At 40.9% G+C, this 26,312-nt stretch overlaps 1 protein-coding gene across 4 annotated transcripts in view; it reads right to left on the bottom strand.

Moving 5' to 3' along the window:
- Positions 1-26,312, bottom strand: part of Ryr2 (ryanodine receptor 2) — a 593,362-nt gene that overhangs the window by 58,888 nt on the left and 508,162 nt on the right. For all 4 annotated transcript variants that reach the window (XM_087591546.1, NM_032078.3, NM_001191043.3 and 1 more), the window contains 4 exon segments: positions 6,355-6,454; positions 4,649-4,728; positions 2,790-2,866; positions 1,950-2,023 (listed from right to left, as the gene is read on the bottom strand). In XM_087591546.1, the coding sequence (XP_087447672.1) occupies positions 1,950-2,023; positions 2,790-2,866; positions 4,649-4,728; positions 6,355-6,454 (331 nt within the window).

The following is a 26,312-nucleotide window of genomic DNA, read 5'->3' as shown; positions in this document are numbered from 1 at the left end:
ACCCACCCCATAATAAGAAATGTATATAAAGCTTACACCCTAGTGACTACTGCCATGGCCTCTCTGATTGGAAACTAAAACCCCCGCTCTTCTAATCTTCTAATTCACATCTTACTGACCCAGGAGGAAGCTCCCTGGGTGTCTATTTTCCTTTTGTTGGAAATGATTGATTTTCTTTTTCTACTTCCTGCTCTGTTTGTGTATTGTGTGTGTGTGTGTGTGTGTGTGTGTGTGTGTGTGTGTGTGTGTGTGTGTATCCATGTATACAGAGGTGTGTGTGGAAGTGAATTTCTTCATATGTGCAGGGGTGCAAACGCATGTGGAGGCCTGAGGTTGATACTGGGAATCATCTTTAACAGCACTTCCCCTTTATTGATTGAAGCAGGGTCTTACAGTCGAACCCAGTGATCAGCTAGATGGTCTTGCTAGCTGGTTTGCCCTAGGGAGCCCCCGTCTCTCCCTTTTGAGGTCAGAATTCCAGGTATGCCTCCATGCTCACTCAGCATTTATGTGGGTTCTGGGTATCCAACCCATGTCCTGACACTGGGGAGGTAAGCACTTTAACCAATGAGCCATGTCCCAGGTGCCTGAGGTGGACAGAAACAGAGAACGAAGTTGAACTAGATTTTGTTCAGGGGCTAAGGCATTCTCTAAATAAGTGCAGGGGGAACTAAATCAACTTCAAATTCTAACCCGGGGAGCGAAACTTTGGTATTTTACAGTTGAAAAACACCCAGGGCTCTGAAATGCTAGAGGCAGGCAGGGAATCACCATGAGGTTTCTAGCATCCCTTTGTTCTCCCATGGGGCCCTGGGGCAAGAAAATATCAGAAGGTTTAGAATGGTTCTGGTGATCCTCTTGACAGGAGAAAGCTGGATTATAGGACCAGATGGCTTGAAGTTTATGGCCTGATCTACTTCTAAAACCATCACAGATTAAATATCATACAAGCCCCATAGGCCTCACAGGGAAACAATGTGTCCCAGAGACAAAAGGCGGGGAAGAGTAAGGAGTGGCTATTTTTCCTATTGTTGAAAACAAAAATACAGACATAAAAAGATTAGTTCATTCAACGATATTTCAGGATGGCCAGGAAAATGTACAAACAACGGGTGGAACAACAGTTTGTTTGTTTGTTTGTTTGTTTTAAATAAAATTAATCCAGGAAAGAATGCAATGTTCCAAAACAAATCCTCTGCCACTGGGACAAGTCTACCTGAGATCAAGCAGACACAGCAGAAAGGAGGCAGGACTCTCCACAGACACTTAAATGGCTTAAAAGTCAGACAAAAAATAAAAAACAAAAAAATAAAAAGCAACTGAAATAAAACAAACTGAAGATAACTGTTCTTAATGAATATTCCTAAAATGAATGAGGTACCACCGCTGGCCCCTGCATTCAGGGCACTGCGCGGCAATCTTTCTGTCGATGGAAATACTTGAAGATGGCATGGATTCTGGGACTTGTCTGAATAAAGCAACCACAATTATTCAAATGTGAAGACAACTTGCTTTCCTTTTTAATCAACCAAGATCTGGACTTGAAAAGATGAGAGAGGGGTAAATCAGGGAGAGCTGGGGCCCGGTGGGAGGGGAGATATGGGAGGGATAAATGATTGTCCTAAAAAGGGAGAAAGTGAGCCTGCAGCTTGCTAAAATGACCAGCGAATGTGAAATGTCATCTCTTCTCAAAGGCATTTTTATGTGGTTGATAATTTACCAACAAGGGTCTTTAACTCTTTAGTCTTTTGTCTCGTTGTGACTATCCAACTAGGGGAAAGGGCATGAGAGTAGTGTCCTCATTGATGCAGAATAGAGGTTTTAGAGGTGTGGCCCGCGTGGACTTTCAGAGGAGCTCTTAAGCGTGGTATCTATCTCCCTGCTTGAAACTGTACATGCAAATGAGTACATCTGGGGGTGGGGATCCTTTCCACTGAAGTGATCAATACCTGATCCTTCCTCAGTCACCATCCCAAGTCCTTCTGCTTTGTTTTGCCTCTCAAAGGCATTCAGGTCCAGGACACTACAATAAAAAGGAAGAAAACATGCATGGGGGCAAATAGGTCATTTTCTTTATTCGGGATAGCAAACCCCGACCCACCAAAATGCCCTCAAATGGGCACTCCACGGTAACATGCTGAGAGCATTTCCTAATCCACTTCAGTCAATACTCATTTTCCTAGAGGCGGACCAAGGCTCTCTCCCCAGAGCCCACAGTGAATCGTCTATGTGAAAGTCAGTACGGGGTTCACAGATTTCAGCTCAGAGAGAACATTAGTGTTAAATGATGTGCAGAAATATGAGCGGTGTGTTTCTGCCATTGGAACTGCTTGCATTGAGCCTGTATCGGGCTTGACGGTCAAATGTTCTCTGAATATTTCTAAATAATGTAGAAAATAGAAAGTGACTATTGCAGTGAGATAGTTAAAGATTACCATGAAAAACAAATGAGAATTGCCCCCATAGGGAATGACCCCCAAATTGCCAAATAGTACTCAATAGAATTTTCCCTTGTCTTAAAACAAAGTTAGGGCTTATTTTCCAGTATGGAGAATGTACTTCATTCTGAAAGCTCTGAAAGCCCACAGACTCTAAAGACACCCCCTAAGTAACATGGTACTTAAGACGTTACCAGTGCTCTAAAATCCAGGTAATAGGGCACCACCTGTCCACCTCTTAAAGTCTCTGTTCATGAACGATTTTCGTTTGTCTAATGACTGTCTGCAATGCCAAACAAATACTTTGAATTGTAGCCACTGGGCAAGGCAGGACCAACCGTACATCCTCACCTGCAAGACTGCATGAGGCCTGCCAGGCTCTGGAAGAAGCCTACATCTTTTTTCTCCTTCAGGTAATCCAGCATCTTCTACAGAAACAGAGAAGCCACATAGCTGCTCAGCACGAATGTGTTGTTAACTTTTTAGGTAAAGAAGCATGCAGAGACTCATAACTGGTCCAAGTCCTGGGAATATGTGACTCTTGGACACAGCCTTCAGTGAAACATCTCTATCATACCATCAGGGAACATCACAGAAGAGGGCACAGAGACCTGGAGAGATCCCGGAAAGGTTAGAAGATTGGAGAGCACCATCCCCTGGCTATGTGGTATTCTGCAAGCCCTGCCCTGCACAAAATTGCGACGGTCAACATTATATCATGGAGGAGGTGAGGGACTGACAAAGGCCATCCTTCTGTAAGGGTCTTAATGATGGCCGGAGGAGGATTCGGAACCATTTTCTTCAGTGGTGCGGCTACTGGCAAGTTGCCTGTGTTCCTTTGAGTAATTAAACCCTAATTAAGTTCACTGGGCCATCAAAAGTCAAAGATAGAAATGCAAAGGGGGAAACTAGTTGGGAAGAGGAAGGGGAACAGAGGGAATGGGAGGGGGACGAGAGAGGGTAACAATACTGAATATAATCAAAAGATATTGTATATACATATCCATGTGTCCTAATGAAACCCACCATGATGTATACATAACATGCACTAGCAAAGCATATGTAAATAAACAGTCAAATTATGCTTTCTATTCTCAACCAAAGAAGTCCATGTGCACAAATTTTGTGTGACTATTTTCCCCCTGAAATAATGATAACAATTTAAGGTGAGACTGGCACACACTGGCAGGTGTAAGAACAGCCATGAGCAGAGCACCATGTTGGGAGAACAACACTGGGAACTCTTTCCCGCCTTTGCTTACGTAGACATTCAGATGTCTCCTCCACATAAGCTTTCGTGTGGATATTGCACAGGTTTCCAGGAAAAATCTGGCTCTGTGAGCAGCATCAGCGATGGAGACCTGGAGTAGCCTCGTGCTGATGTGGTAAGAACCTCAGTTTTTACCATCTCCGCCTTAGAATCTGGAGTAGACCATGAACCACTGGCCTGTTCGGAGATTCTTCTTCATTATCAAAGTCCAGAATCAATATTTTGGCTCATCATGAATTCAAAACATGCTAAAGCAATGCCTAGGTCTGTCTCATCGTCAGATTGTTGTTACAAGCATCACAAAACTATGTCTGCAGAGTTTCAGTATAGGCTGGAGTCCTTCAACTTTATGATGCGCAATACAGATATACATTCCATAGAACGCATACCCTGAATTTGAGATTTTTATTCTTTTCTTAGGACGGCTTTGTGCAGTATGATGTTCTCACACAAAGCTAGGGAGCACCAAAGAACCATTGCTCTGCCTAAGAGGGACTGGGACCAGAGGGCAAATATCTCAGCCTCTAACCACACACTGGGTTGTGGAGCCATCCCATCCCACAGGACAAGGGTAATAATGGGTAGTAAATAACGTCATTCCAATATGTGATCAATTTATCAAACAAAAATCCCACTTCTAGGTGGGAACATCTATACATACATGATAACAGAGGCATACTCAAGGGATTAGGGGAAGACACTGCTCAGCTACATAAAAGTAAAGAGGTCTGTGTGGAGGAAAAGGAGACCATTAGAGCAAAGGGGTGAGGGAGGGGACAGGAGGGACAGATAGGAAGGCAAACACTGTCATATAACATGAAGAATTGGGAAAAAAGTATCATTATGAAACTTAGCACTTCATACAAGAAATATGTGGTAATGAATTTTATAAGGCAAACAGGAAGTTGTGTCACGTGGCTTCCTCAACGATGTTAGTTACCTGCTGCACCGTGGAGTTCCCACCATTTAAAATAGCAATACCCAGCTTCAAAGTGGCAGCCACCATTGGTCCAGTTTCACCTTAAAAATACAGAAACAGTAGAACTCCTATCATTCCTCCTTGAGTGCTAACTTATGTTACCTCAAACAACAACAACAAAAATCCCTCAAAACCCATGCTTTAAATCCTTCTTACCCCACATAATCTCTGCTATGGAAAGGGGCTCACTGATGTGTGTACCAGAAAGCATAAATGCAATCACACCATAGCAAGCTCACACTGTCAACATGTTTACTACTTTCTGTGTAATGTATTCGAGAAAATATAAAAAGGAAGAATAGTAAGAAAACTTGATTTTGGAATACCGAGACATGAAAATACTAATGCTTTCAAAGCTTACTCTGTTTTTTTTTTTTTTATTAATTTGAGTATTTCTTATATACATTTCAAGTGTTATTCCCTTTCCTGGTTTCCTGTTTTAAGATACCACTTAAACCAGTGTGAGCTACTTAAAGTTCCCCTGATGGAAAATGGACTGCCCACTTTCAAGAGTGCATTTTAACTTTCATCATGTCGTGCGTCACATTCAATATAGGCATAAACTTTTTTTATGTGGCGGGTTTTCAGTTTTAAGCTAGTAGAAAAATGACAGAACATAGTTGTCCATCGTTGGTTGTATTTTCTTTCTATATGTTTTACCTCTTCTTGGGGCAAGAGGGTTTAATAGTGTATATATTACTTTCTATAAAAGCAGTACTTTCCCCCTGTTTTTATTACCTTTCCCATTTGAGTCCAAGTAACATTGAAAGTGTCGTTTTCACATCCAAACTACATTCAGTCCTTCCTCATTATTTAACCTATATACCCTGTGCTCACATGTATATAGGCTTGTAGGTAATATACAAAATAAAATACATAGTCTAGAAAATTGACTAGAAGCTGTATATAAGAAAGGATGTGAGGTGTTTTTTTTTTTTTTGTTGTTGTTGTTTTTCTGAGATGATGTGCCCTCACTTAATGTTAGACATTCCAAGTCCACCCATGGACACAAGCTATGAAAGAGACTATGAAAATAACAGTTTTTCTTTTAAATTCTAATTTTGAAGTTTTTTTTCTTTTTTGGTGGTAGGTAAGTGCATAAAAATATATCTGATAGTGAAAGCCCACAGAAGCTCTACCCTTCTGTTCTGAGTGTACATTCTGACTATACAGAAGTTAACTCAATTGCGTGTTGTGTCTGACTAATTGTATTACGTGATTTAATTTTCACAACTTTTAAGTTATATTTAGGAATTAAAAGTGTTTTCACAAAGATGTCACTAACATGAGAAAAATAAGTCTTTAAATGGCTGGTTAATGAGGTAGGAGATCTCTTGTTTATTTTAAATGATATATTTTTAAATTCTAAGCATTTCTATCAAAATTCAGCAAATTATCGTCTGAGGACTAGGCATGGCCTCTGTCTGGTGCATGTAAATAAAGATTTATCAGAACACAAACTCTGTATCTGTATCTGTATCTGTATCTGTATCTGTATCTGTATCTGTATCTGTATCTCGTGAATGGAGCATGTGGGTGGGTGGCAGGAAGGGCAGGGATGACCCTCACTCTCGCTGGCTCTAAGCAGCATTCTTGGTGGGACTTGGATAAACCTCACCTTTCCCGGTGCTGAATGGTGCCCTCTGGGCGACAGCCACAAACCTTACCTTTGCTGGCACTGAAGGTCTGGAGAACCATCTCGGCAGCCCCGCGGTCATGCAGTCTGGCTTGCTGGTACAGAAGCTTCTGCTTTTCCATTTCCTTTTCCTGAACACAAATCCCAATCACTTATGTAGTGGCCATCAGACATCAGATCAGCTCTCTATAGACCACATTTCTAGTTATCTCTTCATGTATGGGCTCTATGACAACATTATGGACCATTTCAATACCAACAATGTTATCAAAACAGATAGGCACATATTCAACTCATGGTTTGGTTTTGTTTGTTTTTCCCTTGATATTTTTTTTCCAGATATACTTTTAGTATTGAATTATCAGGATGCATTTTTTTTCTCAATTTTAATTGGTTGATCAGTCCAAAGCCTGTTTCACACTTCATCTTTGAAACTTGCACGTTCCGATTGATACATCTGTGCATAGAGTTGGTCATTTATTTTTGGCAATCTCCTAGGTCATGGCCATAACTTGATACTGCTCAGCAAATGGCTCGAGTTGCAAGTTACCAGTGAATTACAGAAAAAACGAAAACAAAAAGAACGTTAACTCAGACGTCTTGGAGTTTAAGCAAAATTGAAAGCTGATATGGATAAAAAAGGTAGGCTTCAACTGAGTTGTGGATTTATGATACGGATCGCCCCGACTGCCCCCCAAAGGATAAGAGAAGCAATGTGCCTTTATATTTTGTGTTCTGAGGAGGTAACAAAAGAGACTGTATGGTGTCGCTAGAGCAATGGCTGGTGTTTGTTCTTTTCCACTTAAGCTACCGCTGTGAACATAAAGAAGGAAATCGTAAGGAAAATATAAAGGCACAGCGAGTTCAAGGCTGGTATGGTCATTCACTTGAGCAATCCAGTTCGCTGGAGAATTGAGACGGAACTAAGCAGTATAAGTTGCAGAATGCAAGTTGCATAGAGCCCTGTGACAGCGCGTCCATCAAAATGGCGTGGTAGAGAAGCTTAGTCAATGGGACATGAAACGCTCAATCAGCATCATGTCCGTTAACACAACGGCCAAAACATATGTGACCTAGGGCAGTAGGTGCTGCAGCAGTAGCCAGGATGACAACTGTGCTGCCGTCAACTTTCCATCCAGAGTACGGAAAATAGACATTGAGAGATGGAAGAGGTTTAAAAAATGAAGGCTTGCTCATTACAGAATATGAGAAATAAAGAACCGAAAGGAGGGGGCGGGGAGGGAGAAATGGGCTCAAACAAATGAAAAAAAGAAAGAAAGAAAAAGAAAGGAAAGGAAACCTTCAAATCAAAAGCAACCGACACAGACATTTATGCTGTTACCAGAGAGTTCTCGCCGAGGCTGGCAAATTTGTTTCTTAAATCTTTGATAATATCGTGCTGCAAAAACAAAATTGATCAGGTGTTTTTGTTGGTTTTTTTTTCCCCCATACTTTAGTCAAGAGCTCCTGTGATGAAAAATTTTTTTTCTCTTAAATTATGTGATAGGCCTAAATGGAAGCAGAGAAAAAAGAAAAGAGGCCGCTGTGCTTCATCTGTAGCCATGCTAACGCCTAAAAGGGTTGCCTTCATGTTTAAACCTCTTCCTGAGAAATCAAAAACAGAACAGAAACGAAACCACACAGACACACAAAACCGTACTGTCATTACAACACAGGTTTGAGAAAACAGAAAAAGAAGAGACCCTTTCGTCTGCTCTTTGGTCATGGTTTAATGTTCGTGATCAACATTTGATTCTTCCTTTCAGACCCAACAATCCTTGACTTCCCTCCTGTCGCCAGAGCTGGAAATGAAACCTGCATTCAACAAACCCTAACCGACTCCATCTGCAAAAGAGACTTTAGGGAACACAACGCCAAGAAATGATCACACTGGGGGATTGCCCCTTGCTATTTTCTCTAACCAAAATGGCCAGGACATTAGAAAGAACCATCCTTCTACCAAATTACAACGACAACCCTCAGAAAGCCATGAACAGCAGCTAGACAAGTTACGAGGAGGCAGAACCAACCATCTGCTGTTTGCGCTCCCATCGTGGCAGACTGGCTCAGGGACATCCTCACAGCTCACAAAGCAAAGTCAAGCTGCTGGTATCTTTACCACTGAAATCACACTGATACTTGAGCACAGGGAAACTAGAGATTTGACAGGAGGGCAAATCAACTTCTTTTAAAATCACACTCCCTAGACAAAGACCATTCTCCCATTTCTCACATCTGACAACTAAATTTCAACACTAATAAATGTGTCTGGGGGAAAAACTGAGAATATTGAAAAAAACTGGACAAGTGAGAAATACTGATATAGAAGCAAAACAAACAAACAAAACCAAACAACAACAAGAACAACCACAAAACAAAAGCAACCCCTCTTGATGAAGAAAGGCTGCAAATTTTCTTAGTTCCATTGAGCTGGGATCTTGTCAGATCCATGTAGGAGTCTATTTGTTTTTGATTGTCTTTGAGAACCATTTCCATCTGTATTACTTTAATTTTTTCATTGAGATATATTGTCATGCCATAAAAGAAAAAATCTAGATAACTAAGACAGGAAGATAGACTACATTAAAAGAATTGATATTTTTCCTTCAAACTGATTGTGTGTGAGCTTTCCTAAGCAAAGTTCAAATTCAGAATATATGTTTTTTTGTTCCTTCCTTCCTTCCTTCCTTCCTTCCTTCCTTCCTTTTCTTTCTCTTAGAGTGTACACACACACACACACACACACACACACACACACACACACACATGTACGTGCTCTCTCTCTGTCTCTCTCTGTCTCTGTCTGTCTGTCCGTCTGTCTCTGTCTCTGTCTCTCTGTCTCTCTGTCTCTCTCTGTCTCTCTCTTCCTCTCTCTCTCTCTCTCTCTCTCTCTCTCTCTCTCTCTCTCTCTCTCTCACACACACACACACACACACACACACACACACACACTATAATCTGCCCTGGAATTTGAGGTATGCCTGCCTAAGTTTACGAAAGATGTGGATCCCAGCTCCATCATATCCAGCATTTGAAATAGGCTTTTTAAAACTCTCTTACTCTTAGGTTTCTTACTCCTTGCAGATTCCATTTACTCCAATAAGGGTCTTACAAGAAACAACACTGCAATTTTGTCTTTAGTTATTCTCACGTTTCAAATGACCAAAAACCAAAACTGATACCACAGCCTGGATGTTCCCTGAAGCAAAACACTCTGGTTCCCAACAGCTACCCCAACCTGTTGGTTTCTGCCATTTTAACCAAACTGGCATCTTTTCAAGATCCACTGGTGTCATAAACCAGACTCCTGATCAAACTGCCCATTTCCTTGAATGGAAATACAAGGTACTGAATGGGACATTTTCTTCTTATGTAACTGCAGGTCTTGACAAAATGGCATCTTCTGCAGGAGACCCTCAAAGCTTCCCCCTCTGATGGGAGAAGAAAACCTTCTGAAGGGGAGATAAAGACACATACAGTTCTTCAACAACTTTCCTTAGCTGAGAATTTAAATGGTGAACTTCAACTGGTGCTTGATGCTTGAGGGAGAAAATAATCCCCAGGAATGTAGATGAGAGGGTGTTTTAACCTGAAGACAGCCAAGGCCAGACTGCTTAAAATATTTCTCTTAGTTGGACTCTGGGGTAGTAGAGGCTGTGGCCAACCGATTTGTAGCCCATGCACTGAAACAAAGAGCTCAGCTGCCTTGCTCTTCCTCCGCATTTCCAAGATTCCAATAAGGTCTTCACATACTTCTCTTTAAACAGCCATGAGACAGCTGCTATAATCTAGGCAAAGAGGAATTTCCAGAAACCCAATTTCTCTTAAGAATGTTTCTCATTTAGTGATGTTCCAAACATCCTTCAGTGCCTTTACACACAAGGGGAGATGGGAAGAATCACAATTATCAGCAACTAAAAGGAAAGAGGAGGTCTAGAAGATTTGACAAACCAAGTAACAAGGACAACAGGGCTGAGAAGCAGAGGAATGTGCTGGTTTACAATGCAAATAAGCCAAATTAGATTAAAGAAATCCACCTCCAAAAGTGAGAGTCTTAGTCTATTCTGCAGCTAATCATGTGGTTTTATAGCATCAGATTGGCCTTCATAGAGAGTTGATTCCATCTAAAAAAGAAACACTTAGAAAATTATAACTTTACCTAATGATGTATGCTTTTCAATTTCCTAAGAAACAACTTGTCTTGTGTTTACCAATATAAGAGGCATGGAAGGATGGGAACTTGTTGCAATCACAAAACCAGCAAATACTTGTCATATTATACTTGATGTAGAGGAGTTTGGAAGTGTTCAAGAAAATGAGAATGATTGTAGGACAGAAAAAGATAATATGGCACTATGGTACCATGTAGGTGTGACCATAATTTGTAGTATTAAAAGTGATATCTTGTTTGAAAAACTAAGTGAGTGGTGCATTGTGGAGATACACTTAGTTACTTTAAGCAACATTTCAATCAAACAGGACTTCAGAATTATATTAATGCAAGTGAATAATAATTACTAGATGGCCCACTTTAGTTCATTTGATATTTTCTTTCTAACTTTCATTCATTTTCAAACATTGTAACAATTTCACAGAATCTTACATCTCTGTGGGATGGGCATAATTTCTAAGGCTCTCTGATAAAATCAGAAAAGAAAAACTATGTTTTTATTCAAAGCATATTTTGCTGAAATAAAGGCTTAAGTCAACCTCACTAACATAGTCAGACAAGAGAAACACCAAGCCAGAAGTGAAAGTTCCAGCCAGCATGAGTAAGGTTCTGGGGGCAAAGTTTATTACATGGTGTGCTTTTATAGTTCATTTCTAATATGATGTGTACCTGGATTTTAGGGTACATAATGTGACTCCTTGATTCAACACTTTTAGAAATAATAGAACAAGTACGTTGAATAATACATCAGTTGGAACAGTTTCTAGCATGTCTAGTCAGTAGAATTTATTCTCTACCACAGAATGCAGGTCCACTAATGGCCCATTATAATCTATGAGAAGAATAATTCTAAAGTCAAGACTTACCACATTAGCAAGATTAAGCCAACGTGGTTTATCTTGAGCACAAGATTAATTTAAAACTGCCTTCGTTTTCTACTTGCTTTTGCTTCAAATGACTTAAATGCATAAAGGAAATGCCACACAACCCTTCTTCGACTGACCAAGCCTGACAAAAGGAAAAAAAATGGCGACCTCCATAGTTTGATCATGTGATGGTTCATCTCCATGTCAACTTAACAGGGTTTAGAATTACCTAGCCAACAAGACCAATAACTTCTGTGACTATGGAAAGTTTGCCGAAGGGTTTAACAGAGAAGAGAAGACACACCCAGAATGTAGAAGTGTCATCCATGGGTGGGGAATCTCAAATTGACTAAAATGAAGATGACTGAGCGCTAGCATTTATCTCTTTTCTGCCTCCTGACTGGAGATGCAATGTGACTGGCTGTCTCATGCTCGTGCCTCTATGGCTGCTCCCTGACGGCAGACTGCCTTTCAGCTGTAAGATAAAATGAACCCTTCCTTCCACAAGCTGCTCTTGTCAGAGCCATGAGAAAAGAATCTAATACAGATCAAAATATTACTTTGTGGGGAATAGGGAGTTAATTCAGTCCCTGTTTTTTGTTTTGTTTTGTTTTTCTGTTTTGTTTTCTTTTTTATTTAGAGAGTATAATTCTACAACCCCAGTGCCCATGGTTCTCCATTCTCAAATATAATTCTTATTTCTTATTTCTGTAGACTAAGATGGCCTTGAACTCACAGAACTCCACCTGCCTCTCTGTCTCCTGAATGCCGGGATTAAAATCATACACTACCACACCTGGCCCTCTTAATTCTAACCTAAATGAATTCTGTACAAGTAGTTGCCTCTTAATAGAGCTCCTGTTCCTAACTGTGCAATACTGCATCTCTCTATCTTACTGCATTATATATAACTACATGATATTCTATGTATCAAGTGAGAAAAAAACAATGATACAGATGTATTCAAGTTAAAATGTTATTTCCTGTATAATATTTTACTGTGAAATATTTTTATTCACACCGACAGAAATTTTTTCCTCTTCCACCTTATTCCAAGTTCTCAGAGCAATAAAAAAAAATTGACATCTTGACCAAATATTAAGGCGTTAGGAACTGTGAGATTGTCCTCAGCAGTAAGAAGAACATACATGTTACAAACAGAAAACCCAGAAAAAATTAAAAGTAGGTATGACCCTCAGATTTCCAGGGTCAAGATCTTCATTTTAAGCCATCCAAGGTGGCCTGCTGAAGGCCACCTAACACACAGGTGACCACTCAGGTCTCTGGCACTGTACAGGCAGCTCTATATGGCAGGCTCATTCTGCTGTGACAGTCCCTCTCAATGGACTTCTTTGATTTTCTTTAGAGAAAGTACTATCTATGAAACAGAACAATAACACCAGACCCTTAGAGAGCTAACCATATGAGAAGCAGTGTTCTGAGAGTTTTACGAGTGTTAACTAATTTAATGCTCAAAAGGACTGTGTACAGTAATATCTGTAATTTGTCCTTTTTTTTTTTTCAAAACAGGGAACCTGAGGATACAGCTCACATAGGTAGGCGATGTAGGTGGGATTCGAACATGGGCATTTTATCCAAGTGTCTGCATTCTCATTGACTCTGTTCTTTCTTATTTATTCTATATAACTTGGTCAAGGAAAAGATTCATCCAAGATTATTTTTTAAAAGCCTTGTCAGGTGGCTCAAATTATTGTATGTGTAAAAAATAGGCCACTGTAACTTTAAATACATGTCCTCTCCACACTGTGGAAAAGTCATATATTCAGATGCATGTGTTATATGCATATGCATTGTAAAGGAGTGTGCTCCCTGGGAGCTTTCTCATATGAGACTTAGCATCCCACATCCACCTAATTTCTTTCTGTCTGTCTCTGTCTGTCTCTGTCTCTGTCTCTGTCTCTCTGTCTCTGTCTGTCTCTGTCTCTGTCTGTCTCTGTCTCTGTCTCTGTCTCTGTCTCTGTCTCTCTCTCTCTCTCTCTCTCTCTCTCTCCCCCCCCCCCTTAGACTGGATTCTGAGCCCTAAAGGGCCCGTAAGAGGCGATGATTATGAAATCTCAATGTGACCACTCCTCCAACCATCCACCAAGGAGACTCCATCCTGATGGAGAAGGGCAGGCTTCAGGGTTGGGCTCTGGACAAACTGGAGCTAAGGTGGCTCTGGCTTCCTGGGAGTTGGTTGAAAAAGCCAATGACTACCAGGAGGCATGAAGAGATAAACTTCTGTTACCAAGACAACATTAAAGACACTCATCCTTTTTCACATCCTGCAGAAGCCACTGAGCCACATATATGCACAAGGCCTCTTGGAGGCCTCCCATCACTAAGTAGCCAAGGGTACCATTCAGCAGCTATGATTATTTCACGTATTTCTTTAATTCCTTCTAGCATGTCACTTCTTTCATAACTCTTACTTCCATGGAACCATGATACTCACCCCTAATGACATGTCAGCACTCAAGCTGTTTACCAGGAGATCTGAGCTAGCAGCACAGAGTATGAGATTGACAGGTCGATAAACATAAATGAAGCTGGCAGATGGTATCCGAGTTCTACCCAACTCCTTAGCCTGTGGCCCTATATGACTCATTTGTGATGCTTTAGTCTGTATCCTAGATGGGTAACAGCTTCCATTGGTAAGTGTTGAAGATTTGCAATTTCCTTGATAAAGGAATTGCTAGACCAATATTTTATAATCATAATTCTAACTCTGACTCTTAGGCATTTCAGGTTCTTATTGCTAAAGAAACCTATCCAGAATTCAAATTATATAGTTCCTTGGGACAGAATATCTTTATTCAATTCAGTCTTTTAAAACTACTGAAACAAAATTGGAATTCTTCAAAGCTAAATCTTCAGAGGGGCCCAGCATATGTTATGCATCACTGGGAAGTATTATCTATTATCAGCTCATTAAACATTTTGGCTCTAAATAGATTCTTTAATCCTCTGTGTCATGTCTTGAGCCATAAACTAGGTACTGGTCTGAGTACTGCAGCACACACGATAGATACACCATTAGCTGCGTCTGAGACACAGCCAGAGGAGAACACCCAAAGCTCCTTAACCCTTACCAGAGTGCGAGCTCTACCACGGGCAAATTTAATACTTAGGACTCCAGAAAGTGTCCTGAATCCAAATTACAGTAGTAGTAGTAGTAGTAGTAGTAGTAGTAGTAGTAGTAGTAGTAGTAGAAGAAGAAGAAGAAGAAGAAGAAGAAGAAGAAGAAGAAGAAGAAGAAGAAGTAGTAGTAGTAATAGCAGCAGCAGCAGCAACAGTTGTAGTAATGATAATAAAAATGGGACCTCACCCGCGGATCCCGGCCCGCAGCAGCTCTCTGCTCCCAGACCCGGTGAGAGAGAGACCCAACCGCCTGGTCAGGTGGGCACTCCTGAGGCTGCAGAGCGGAAGAGACCACCAACACTGCTCACCCCTGCCCACATCCCTGGCCCAAGAGGAAACTGTATAAGGCCTCTGGGCTCCCGTGGGGGAGGGCCCAGGAGCGGCAGGACCCCTGCCACAGACACCGCCGGACCCTGAAGGAAACAGACCGGATAAACAGTTCTCTGCACCCAAATCCCGTGGGAGGGAGAGCTAAACCTTCAGAGAGGCAGACAGGCCTGGGAAACCAGAAGAGACTGCTCCCTGCACACACATCTCGGATGCCAGAGGAAAAAGCCAAAGACCATCTGGAACCCTGGTGCACTGAAGCTCCCGGAAGGGGCGGCACAGGTCTTCCTGGTTGCTGCCGCTGCAGAGAGCCCCTGGGCAGCACCCCACGAGCGAACTTGAGCCTCGGGACCACAGGTAAGACCAAATTTTCTGCTGCAAGAAAGCTGCCTGGTGAGCTTGGGACACACGGAAGCAGAATTTCTCTAGAACCGGGCACGTTCTGTGTTTACCGGAAGTCCCACACCCGCGGATCCCGGCCCGCAGCAGCTCTCTGCTCCCAGACCCGGTGAGAGAGAGACCCAACCGCCTGGTCAGGTGGGCACTCCTGAGGCTGCAGAGCGGAAGAGACCACCAACACTGCTCACCCCTGCCCACATCCCTGGCCCAAGAGGAAACTGTATAAGGCCTCTGGGCTCCCGTGGGGGAGGGCCCAGGAGCGGCAGGACCCCTGCCACAGACACCGCCGGACCCTGAAGGAAACAGACCGGATAAACAGTTCTCTGCACCCAAATCCCGTGGGAGGGAGAGCTAAACCTTCAGAGAGGCAGACAGGCCTGGGAAACCAGAAGAGACTGCTCCCTGCACACACATCTCGGACGCCAGAGGAAAAAGCCAAAGACCATCTGGAACCCTGGTGCACTGAAGCTCCCGGAAGGGGCGGCACAGGTCTTCCTGGTTGCTGCCGCTGCAGAGAGCCCCTGGACAGCACCCCACGAGCAAACCTGAGCCTCGGGACCACAGGTAAGACCAAATTTTCTGCTGCAAGAAAGCTGCCTGGTGAACTCAAGACACAGGCCCACAGGAACAGCTGAAGACCTGTAGAGAGGAAAAACTACACGCCCGAAAGCAGAACACTCTGTCCCCATAACTGACTGAAAGAGAGGAAAACAGGTATACAGCACTCCTGACACACAGGCTTATAGGACAGTCTAGCCACTGTCAGAAATAGCAGAACAAAGTAACACTAGAGATAATCTGATGGCGAGAGGCAAGCGCAGGAACCCAAGCAACAGAAACCAAGACTGCATGCCATCATCGGAGCCCAATTCTCCCACCAAAACAAACATGGAATATCCAAACACACCAGAAAAGCAAGATCTAGTTTCAAAATCATATTTGATCATGATGCTGGAGGACTTCAAGAAAGACATGAACACACTTAGGGAAACACAGGAAATCATTAATAAACAAGTAGAGGCCTACAGAGAGGAATGGCAAAAATCCCTGAAAGAATTCCAGGAAAACACAATCAAACAGATGAAGGAATTAAAAATGGAAATAGAAGCAATCAAGAAAGAACACATGGAAACAACCCTGGATATAGAAAACCAAAAGAAGAGACAAGGAGCTGTAGATACAAGCTTCACCAACAGAATACAAGAGATGGAAGAGAGAATCTCAGGAGCAGAAGATTCCATAGAAATCATTGACTCAACTGTCAAAGATAATGTAAAGCGGAAAAAGCTACTGGTCCAAAACATACAGGAAATCCAGGACTCAATGAGAAGATCAAACCTAAGGATAATAGGTATAGAAGAGAGTGAAGACTCCCAGCTCAAAGGACCAGTAAATATCTTCAACAAAATCATAGAAGAAAACTTCCCTAACCTAAAAAAAGAGATACCCATAGGCATACAAGAAGCCTACAGAACTCCAAATAGATTGGACCAGAAAAGAAACACCTCCCGTCACATAATTGTCAAAACACCAAACGCACAAAATAAAGAAAGAATATTAAAAGCAGTAAGGGAAAAAGGTCAAGTAACATATAAAGGGAGACCTATCAGAATCACACCAGACTTCTCGCCAGAAACTATGAAGGCCAGAAGATCCTGGACTGATGTCATACAGACCCTAAGAGAACACAAATGCCAGCCCAGGTTACTGTATCCAGCAAAACTCGCAATTAACATTGATGGAGAAACCAAGATATTCCATGACAAAACCAAATTTACACAATATCTTTCTACAAATCCAGCACTACAAAGGATAATAAATGGTAAAGCCCAACATAAGGAGGCAAGCTATACCCTAGAAGAAGCAAGAAACTAATCGTCTTGGCAACAAAACAAAGAGAATGAAAGCACACAAACATAACCTCACATCCAAATATGAATATAAAGGGAAACAATAATCACTATTCCTTAATATCTCTCAATATCAATGGCCTCAACTCCCCAATAAAAAGACATAGATTAACAAACTGGATACGCAACGAGGACCCTGCATTCTGCTGCCTACAGGAAACACACCTCAGAGACAAAGACAGACACTACCTCAGAGTGAAAGGCTGGAAAACAACTTTCCAAGCAAATGGTCAGAAGAAGCAAGCTGGAGTAGCCATTCTAATATCAAATAAAATCAATTTCCAACTAAAAGTCATCAAAAAAGATAAGGAAGGACACTTCATATTCATCAAAGGAAAAATCCACCAAGATGAACTCTCAATCCTAAATATCTATGCCCCAAATACAAGGGCACCTACATACGTAAAAGAAACCTTACTAAAGCTCAAAACACACATTGCACCTCACACAATAATAGTGGGAGATTTCAACACCCCACTCTCATCAATGGACAGATCATGGAAACAGAAATTAAACAGTGATGTCGACAGACTAAGAGAAGTCATGAGCCAAATGGACTTAACGGATATTTATAGAACATTCTATCCTAAAGCAAAAGGATATACCTTCTTCTCAGCTCCTCATGGTACTTTCTCCAAAATTGACCATATAATTGGTCAAAAAACGGGCCTCAACAGGTACAGAAAGATAGAAATAATCCCATGCGTGCTATCGGACCACCACGGCCTAAAACTGGTCTTCAATAACAATAAGGGAAGAATGCCCACATATACGTGGAAATTGAACAATGCTCTACTCAATGATAACCTGGTCAAGGAAGAAATAAAGAAAGAAATTAAAAACTTTTTAGAATTTAATGAAAATGAAGATACAACATACTCAAACTTATGGGACACAATGAAAGCTGTGCTAAGAGGAAAACTCATAGCGCTGAGTGCCTGCAGAAAGAAACAGGAAAGAGCATATGTCAGCAGCTTGACAGCACACCTAAAAGCTCTAGAACAAAAAGAAGCAAATACACCCAGGAGGAGTAGAAGGCAGGAAATAATCAAACTCAGAGCTGAAATCAACCAAGTAGAAACAAAAAGGACCATAGAAAGAATCAACAGGACCAAAAGTTGGTTCTTTGAGAAAATCAACAAGATAGATAAACCCTTAGCCAGACTAACGAGAGGACACAGAGAGTGCGTCCAAATTAACAAAATCAGAAATGAAAAGGGAGACATAACTACAGATTCAGAGGAAATTCAAAAAATCATCAGATCTTACTATAAAAACCTATATTCAACAAAATTTGAAAATCTTCAGGAAATGGACAATTTCCTAGACAGATACCAGGTATCAAAGTTAAATCAGGAACAGATAAACCAGTTAAACAACCCCATAACTCCTAAGGAAATAGAAGCAGTCATTAAAGGTCTCCCAACCAAAAAGAGCCCAGGTCCAGATGGGTTTAGTGCAGAATTCTATCAAACCTTCATAGAAGACCTCATACCAATATTATCCAAACTATTCCACAAAATTGAAACAGATGGAGCCCTACCGAATTCCTTCTACGAATCTACAATTACTCTTATACCTAAACCACACAAAGACACAACAAAGAAAGAGAACTTCAGACCAATTTCCCTTATGAATATCGACGCAAAAATACTCAATAAAATTCTGGCAAACCGAATTCAAGAGCACATCAAAACAATCATCCACCATGATCAAGTAGGCTTCATCCCAGGCATGCAGGGATGGTTTAATATACGGAAAACCATCAACGTGATCCATTATATAAACAAACTGAAAGAACAGAACCACATGATCATTTCATTAGATGCTGAGAAAGCATTTGACAAAATTCAACACCCCTTCATGATAAAAGTCCTGGAAAGAATAGGAATTCAAGGCCCATACCTAAACATAGTAAAAGCCATATACAGCAAACCAGTTGCTAACATTAAACTAAATGGAGAGAAACTTGAAGCAATCCCACTAAAATCAGGGACTAGACAAGGCTGCCCACTCTCTCCCTACTTATTCAATATAGTTCTTGAAGTTCTAGCCAGAGCAATCAGACAACAAAAGGAGATCAAAGGGATACAGATCGGAAAAGAAGAGGTCAAAATATCACTATTTGCAGATGATATGATAGTATATTTAAGTGATCCCAAAAGTTCCACCAGAGAACTACTAAAGCTGATAAACAACTTCAGCAAAGTGGCTGGGTATAAAATTAACTCAAATAAATCAGTTGCCTTCCTCTATACAAAAGAGAAACAAGCCGAGAAAGAAATTAGGGAAACGACACCCTTCATAATAGACCCAAATAATATAAAGTACCTCGGTGTGACTTTAACCAAGCAAGTAAAAGATCTGTACAATAAGAACTTCAAGACACTGAAGAAAGAAATTGAAGAAGACCTCAGAAGATGGAAAGATCTCCCATGCTCATGGATTGGCAGGATTAATATAGTAAAAATGGCCATTTTACCAAAAGCAATCTACAGATTCAATGCAATCCCCATCAAAATACCAATCCAATTCTTCAAAGAGTTAGACAGAACAATTTGCAAATTCATCTGGAATAACAAAAAACCCAGGATAGCTAAAGCTATCCTCAACAATAAAAGGACTTCAGGGGGAATCACTATCCCTGAACTCAAGCAGTATTACAGAGCAATAGTGATAAAAACTGCATGGTATTGGTACAGAGACAGACAGATAGACCAATGGAATAGAATTGAAGACCCAGAAATGAACCCACACACCTATGGTCACTTGATTTTTGACAAAGGAGCCAAAACCATCCAATGGAAAAAAGATAGCATTTTCAGCAAATGGTGCTGGTTCAACTGGAGGGCAACATGTAGAAGAATGCAGATCGATCCATGCTTATCACCCTGTACAAAGCTTAAGTCGAAGTGGATCAAGGACCTCCACATCAAACCAGACACACTCAAACTAATAGAAGAAAAACTAGGGAAGCATTTGGAACACATGGGCACTGGAAAAAATTTCCTGAACAAAACACCAATGGCTTATGCTCTAAGATCAAGAATTGACAAATGGGATCTCATAAAACTGCAAAGCTTCTGTAAGGCAAAGGACACTGTGGTTAGGACAAAACGGCAACCAACAGATTGGGAAAAGATCTTTACCAACCCTACAACAGATAGAGGCCTTATATCCAAAATATACAAAGAACTCAAGAAGTTAGACCGCAGGGAAACAAATAACCCTATTAAAAAATGGGGTTCAGAGCTATACAAAGAATTCACAGCTGAGGAATGCCGAATGGCTGAGAAACACCTAAAGAAATGTTCAACATCTTTAGTCATAAGGGAAATGCAAATCAAAACAACCCTGAGATTTCACCTCACACCAGTGAGAATGGCTAAGATCAAAAACTCAGGTGACAGCAGATGCTGGCGAAGATGTGGAGAAAGAGGAACACTCCTCCATTGTTGGTGGGATTGCAGACTGGTAAAACCATTCTGGAAATCAGTCTGGAGGTTCCTCAGAAAATTGGACATTGAACTGCCTGAGGATCCAGCTATACCTCTCTTGGGCATATACCCAAAAGATGCCTCAACATATAAAAGAGACACGTGCTCCACTATGTTCATCGCAGCCTTATTTATAATAGCCAGAAAATGGAAAGAACCCAGATGCCCTTCAACAGAGGAATGGATACAGAAAATGTGGTACATCTACACAATGGAATACTACTCAGCTATCAAAAACAACGAGTTTATGAAATTCGTAGGCAAATGGTTGGAACTGGAAAATATCATCCTGAGTGAACTAACCCAATCACAGAAAGACATACATGGTATGCACTCATTGATAAGTGGCTATTAGACCAAATGCTTGAATTACCCTAGATCCCTAGAACAAACGAAACTCAAGACGGATGATCAAAATGTGAATGCTTCACTCCTTCTTTAAATGAGGAAAAAGAATACCCTTGGCAGGGAAGGGAGAGGCAAAGATTAAAACAGAGACTGAAGGAACACCCATTCAGAGCCTGTCCCACATTTGGCCCATACATATACAGCCACCCAATTGGACTAGATGGATGAAGCAAAGAAGTGCAGACCGACAGGAGCCGGATTTAGATCGCTCCTGAGAGACACAGCCAGAATACAGCAAATACAGAGGCGAATGCCAGCAGCAAACCACTGAACTGAGAATAGGTCCCCTATTGAAGGAATCAGAGAAAGAACTGGAAGAGCTTGAAGGGGCTCGAGACCCCAAAAGTACAACAATGCCAAGCAACCAGAGCTTCCAGGGACTAAGCCACTACCTAAAGACTATACATGGACTGACCCTGGACTCTGACCCCATAGGTAGCAATGAATATCCTAGTAAGAGCACCAGTGGAAGGGGAAGCCCTGGGTCCTGCTAAGACTGAACCCCCAGTGAACTAGTCTATGGGGGGAGGGCGGCAATGGTGGGAGGGTTGGGAGGGGAACACCCATAAGGAAGGGGAGGGGGGAGGGGGATGTTTGCCCGGAAACCGGGAAAGGGAATAACACTCGAAATGTATATAAGAAATACTCAAGTTAATAAAAAAAAAAAAAAAAAAAAAAAAATGGAAATAGAAGCAATCAAGAAAGAACACATGGAAACAACCCTGGATATAGAAAACCAAAAGAAGAGACAAGGAGCTGTAGATACAAGCTTCACCAACAGAATACAAGAGATGGAAGAGAGAATCTCAGGAGCAGAAGATTCCATAGAAATCATTGACTCAACTGTCAAAGATAATGTAAAGCGGAAAAAGCTACTGGTCCAAAACATACAGGAAATCCAGGACTCAATGAGAAGATCAAACCTAAGGATAATAGGTATAGAAGAGAGTGAAGACTCCCAGCTCAAAGGACCAGTAAATATCTTCAACAAAATCATAGAAGAAAACTTCCCTAACCTAAAAAAAGAGATACCCATAGACATACAGGAAGCCTACAGAACTCCAAATAGATTGGACCAGAAAAGAAACACCTCCCGTCACATAATTGTCAAAACACCAAACGCACAAAATAAAGAAAGAATATTAAAAGCAGTAAGGGAAAAAGGTCAAGTAACATATAAAGGGAGACCTATCAGAATCACACCAGACTTCTCGCCAGAAACTATGAAGGCCAGAAGATCCTGGACTGATGTTATACAGACCCTAAGAGAACACAAATGCCAGCCCAGATTACTGTATCCAGCAAAACTCTCAATTAACATTGATGGAGAAACCAAGATATTCCATGACAAAACCAAATTTACACAATATCTTTCTACAAATCCAGCACTACAAAGGATAATAAATGGTAAAGCCCAACATAAGGAGGCAAGCTATACCCTAGAAGAAGCAAGAAACTAATCGTCTTGGCAACAAAACAAAGAGAATGAAAGCACACAAACATAACCTCACATCAAATATGAATATAACGGGAAGCAATAATCACTATTCCTTAATATCTCTCAATATCAATGGCCTCAACTCCCCAATAAAAAGACATAGATTAACAAACTGGATACGCAACGAGGACCCTGCATTCTGCTGCCTACAGGAAACACACCTCAGAGACAAAGACAGACACTACCTCAGAGTGAAAGGCTGGAAAACAACTTTCCAAGCAAATGGTCAGAAGAAGCAAGCTGGAGTAGCCATTCTAATATCAAATAAAATCAATTTCCAACTAAAAGTCATCAAAAAAGATAAGGAAGGACACTTCATATTCATCAAAGGAAAAATCAACCAAGATGAACTCTCAATCCTAAATATCTATGCCCCAAATACAAGGGCACCTACATATGTAAAAGAAACCTTACTAAAGCTCAAAACACACATTGCACCTCACACAATAATAGTGGGAGATTTCAACACCCCACTCTCATCAATGGACAGATCATGGAAACAGAAATTAAACAGTGATGTCGACAGACTAAGAGAAGTCATGAGCCAAATGGACTTAACGGATATTTATAGAACATTCTATCCTAAAGCAAAAGGATATACCTTCTTCTCAGCTCCTCATGGTACTTTCTCCAAAATTGACCATATAATTGGTCAAAAAACGGGCCTCAACAGGTACAGAAAGATAGAAATAATCCCATGCGTGCTATCGGACCACCACGGCCTAAAACTGGTCTTCAATAACAATAAGGGAAGAATGCCCACATATACGTGGAAATTGAACAATGCTCTACTCAATGATAACCTGGTCAAGGAAGAAATAAAGAAAGAAATTAAAAACTTTTTAGAATTTAATGAAAATGAAGATACAACATACTCAAACTTATGGGACACAATGAAAGCTGTGCTAAGAGGAAAACTCATAGCGCTGAGTGCCTGCAGAAAGAAACAGGAAAGAGCATATGTCAGCAGCTTGACAGCACACCTAAAAGCTCTAGAACAAAAAGAAGCAAATACACCCAGGAGGAGTAGAAGGCAGGAAATAATCAAACTCAGAGCTGAAATCAACCAAGTAGAAACAAAAAGGACCATAGAAAGAATCAACAGAACCAAAAGTTGGTTCTTTGAGAAAATCAACAAGATAGATAAACCCTTAGCCAGACTAACGAGAGGACACAGAGAGTGTGTCCAAATTAACAAAATCAGAAATGAAAAGGGAGACATAACTACAGATTCGGAGGAAATTCAAAAAATCATCAGATCTTACTATAAAAACCTATATTCAACAAAATTTGAAAATCTTCAGGAAATGGACAATTTCCTAGACAGATACCAGGTATCGAAGTTAAATCAGGAACAGATAAACCAGTTAAACAACCCCATAACTCCTAAGGAAATAGAAGCAGTCATTAAAGGTCTCCCAACCAAAAAGAGCCCAGGTCCAGACGGGTTTAGTGCAGAATTCTATCAAACCTTCATAGAAGACCTCATACCAATATTATCCAAACTATTCCACAAAATTGAAACAGATGGAGCCCTACCGAATTCCTTCTACGAAGCCACAATTACTCTTATACCTAAACCACACAAAGACACAACAGAGAAAGAGAACTTCAGACCAATTTCCCTTATGAATATCGACGCAAAAATACTCAATAAAATTCTGGCAAACCGAATTCAAGAGCACATCAAAACAATCATCCACCATGATCAAGTAGGCTTCATCCCAGGCATGCAGGGATGGTTTAATATACGGAAAACCATCAACGTGATCCATTATATAAACAAACTGAAAGAACAGAACCACATGATCATTTCATTAGATGCTGAGAAAGCATTTGACAAAATTCAACACCCCTTCATGATAAAAGTCCTGGAAAGAATAGGAATTCAAGGCCCATACCTAAACATAGTAAAAGCCATATACAGCAAACCAGTTGCTAACATTAAACTAAATGGAGAGAAACTTGAAGCAATCCCACTAAAATCAGGGACTAGACAAGGCTGCCCACTCTCTCCCTACTTATTCAATATAGTTCTTGAAGTTCTAGCCAGAGCAATCAGACAACAAAAGGAGATCAAAGGGATACAGATCGGAAAAGAAGAGGTCAAAATATCACTATTTGCAGATGACATGATAGTATATTTAAGTGATCCCAAAAGTTCCACCAGAGAACTACTAAAGCTGATAAACAACTTCAGCAAAGTGGCTGGGTATAAAATTAACTCAAATAAATCAGTTGCCTTCCTCTATACAAAAGAGAAACAAGCCGAGAAAGAAATTAGGGAAACGACACCCTTCATAATAGACCCAAATAATATAAAGTACCTCGGTGTGACTTTAACCAAGCAAGTAAAAGATCTGTACAATAAGAACTTCAAGACACTGAGGAAAGAAATTGAAGAAGACCTCAGAAGATGGAAAGATCTCCCATGCTCATGGATTGGCAGGATTAATATGGTAAAAATGGCCATTTTACCAAAAGCAATCTACAGATTCAATGCAATCCCCATCAAAATACCAATCCAATTCTTCAAAGAGTTAGACAGAACAATTTGCAAATTCATCTGGAATAACAAAAAACCCAGGATAGCTAAAGCTATCCTCAACAATAAAAGGACTTCAGGGGGAATCACTATCCCTGAACTCAAGCAGTATTACAGAGCAATAGTGATAAAAAACTGCATGGTATTGGTACAGAGACAGACAGATAGACCAATGGAATAGAATTGAAGACCCAGAAATGAACCCACACACCTATGGTCACTTGATTTTTGACAAAGGAGCCAAAACCATCCAATGGAAAAAAGATAGTATTTTCAGCAAATGGTGCTGGTTCAACTGGAGGGCAACATGTAGAAGAATGCAGATCGATCCATGCTTATCACCCTGTACAAAGCTTAAGTCCAAGTGGATCAAGGACCTCCACATCAAACCAGACACACTCAAACTAATAGAAGAAAAACTAGGGAAGCATCTGGAACACATGGGCACTGGAAAAAATTTCCTGAACAAAACACCAATGGCTTATGCTCTAAGATCAAGAATCGACAAATGGGATCTCATAAAACTGCAAAGCTTCTGTAAGGCAAAGGACACTGTGGTTAGGACAAAACGGCAACCAACAGATTGGGAAAAGATCTTTACCAATCCTACAACAGATAGAGGCCTTATTTCCAAAATATACAAAGAACTCAAGAAGTTAGACCGCAGGGAAACAAATAACCCTATTAAAAAATGGGGTTCAGAGCTAAACAAAGAATTCACAGCTGAGGAATGCCGAATGGCTGAGAAACACCTAAAGAAATGTTCAACATCTTTAGTCATAAGGGAAATGCAAATCAAAACAACCCTGAGATTTCACCTCACACCAGTGCGATTGGCTAAGATCAAAAACTCAGGTGACAGCAGATGCTGGCGAGGATGTGGAGAAAGAGGAACACTCCTCCATTGTTGGTGGGATTGCAGACTGGTAAAACCATTCTGGAAATCAGTCTGGAGGTTCCTCAGAAAATTGGACATTGAACTGCCTGATGATCCAGCTATACCTCTCTTGGGCATATACCCAAAAGATGCCTCAACATATAAAAGAGACACGTGCTCCACTATGTTCATCGCAGCCTTATTTATAATAGCCAGAAGCTGGAAAGAACCCAGATGCCCTTCAACAGAGGAATGGATACAGAAAATGTGGTACATCTACACAATGGAATATTACTCAGCTATCAAAAACAACGAGTTTATGAAATTCGTAGGCAAATGGTTGGAACTGG

The sequence above is a fragment of the Rattus norvegicus genome, chromosome 17 (assembly GCF_021556685.1).
Source record: "Rattus norvegicus strain SHRSP/BbbUtx chromosome 17, alternate assembly SHRSP_T2T, whole genome shotgun sequence".
Classification (NCBI taxonomy): Eukaryota; Metazoa; Chordata; class Mammalia; order Rodentia; family Muridae; genus Rattus; species Rattus norvegicus.
The sequence above is the reverse complement of the archived record's forward strand: the minus strand, read 5'-3'. Positions and strand labels throughout refer to the sequence as shown.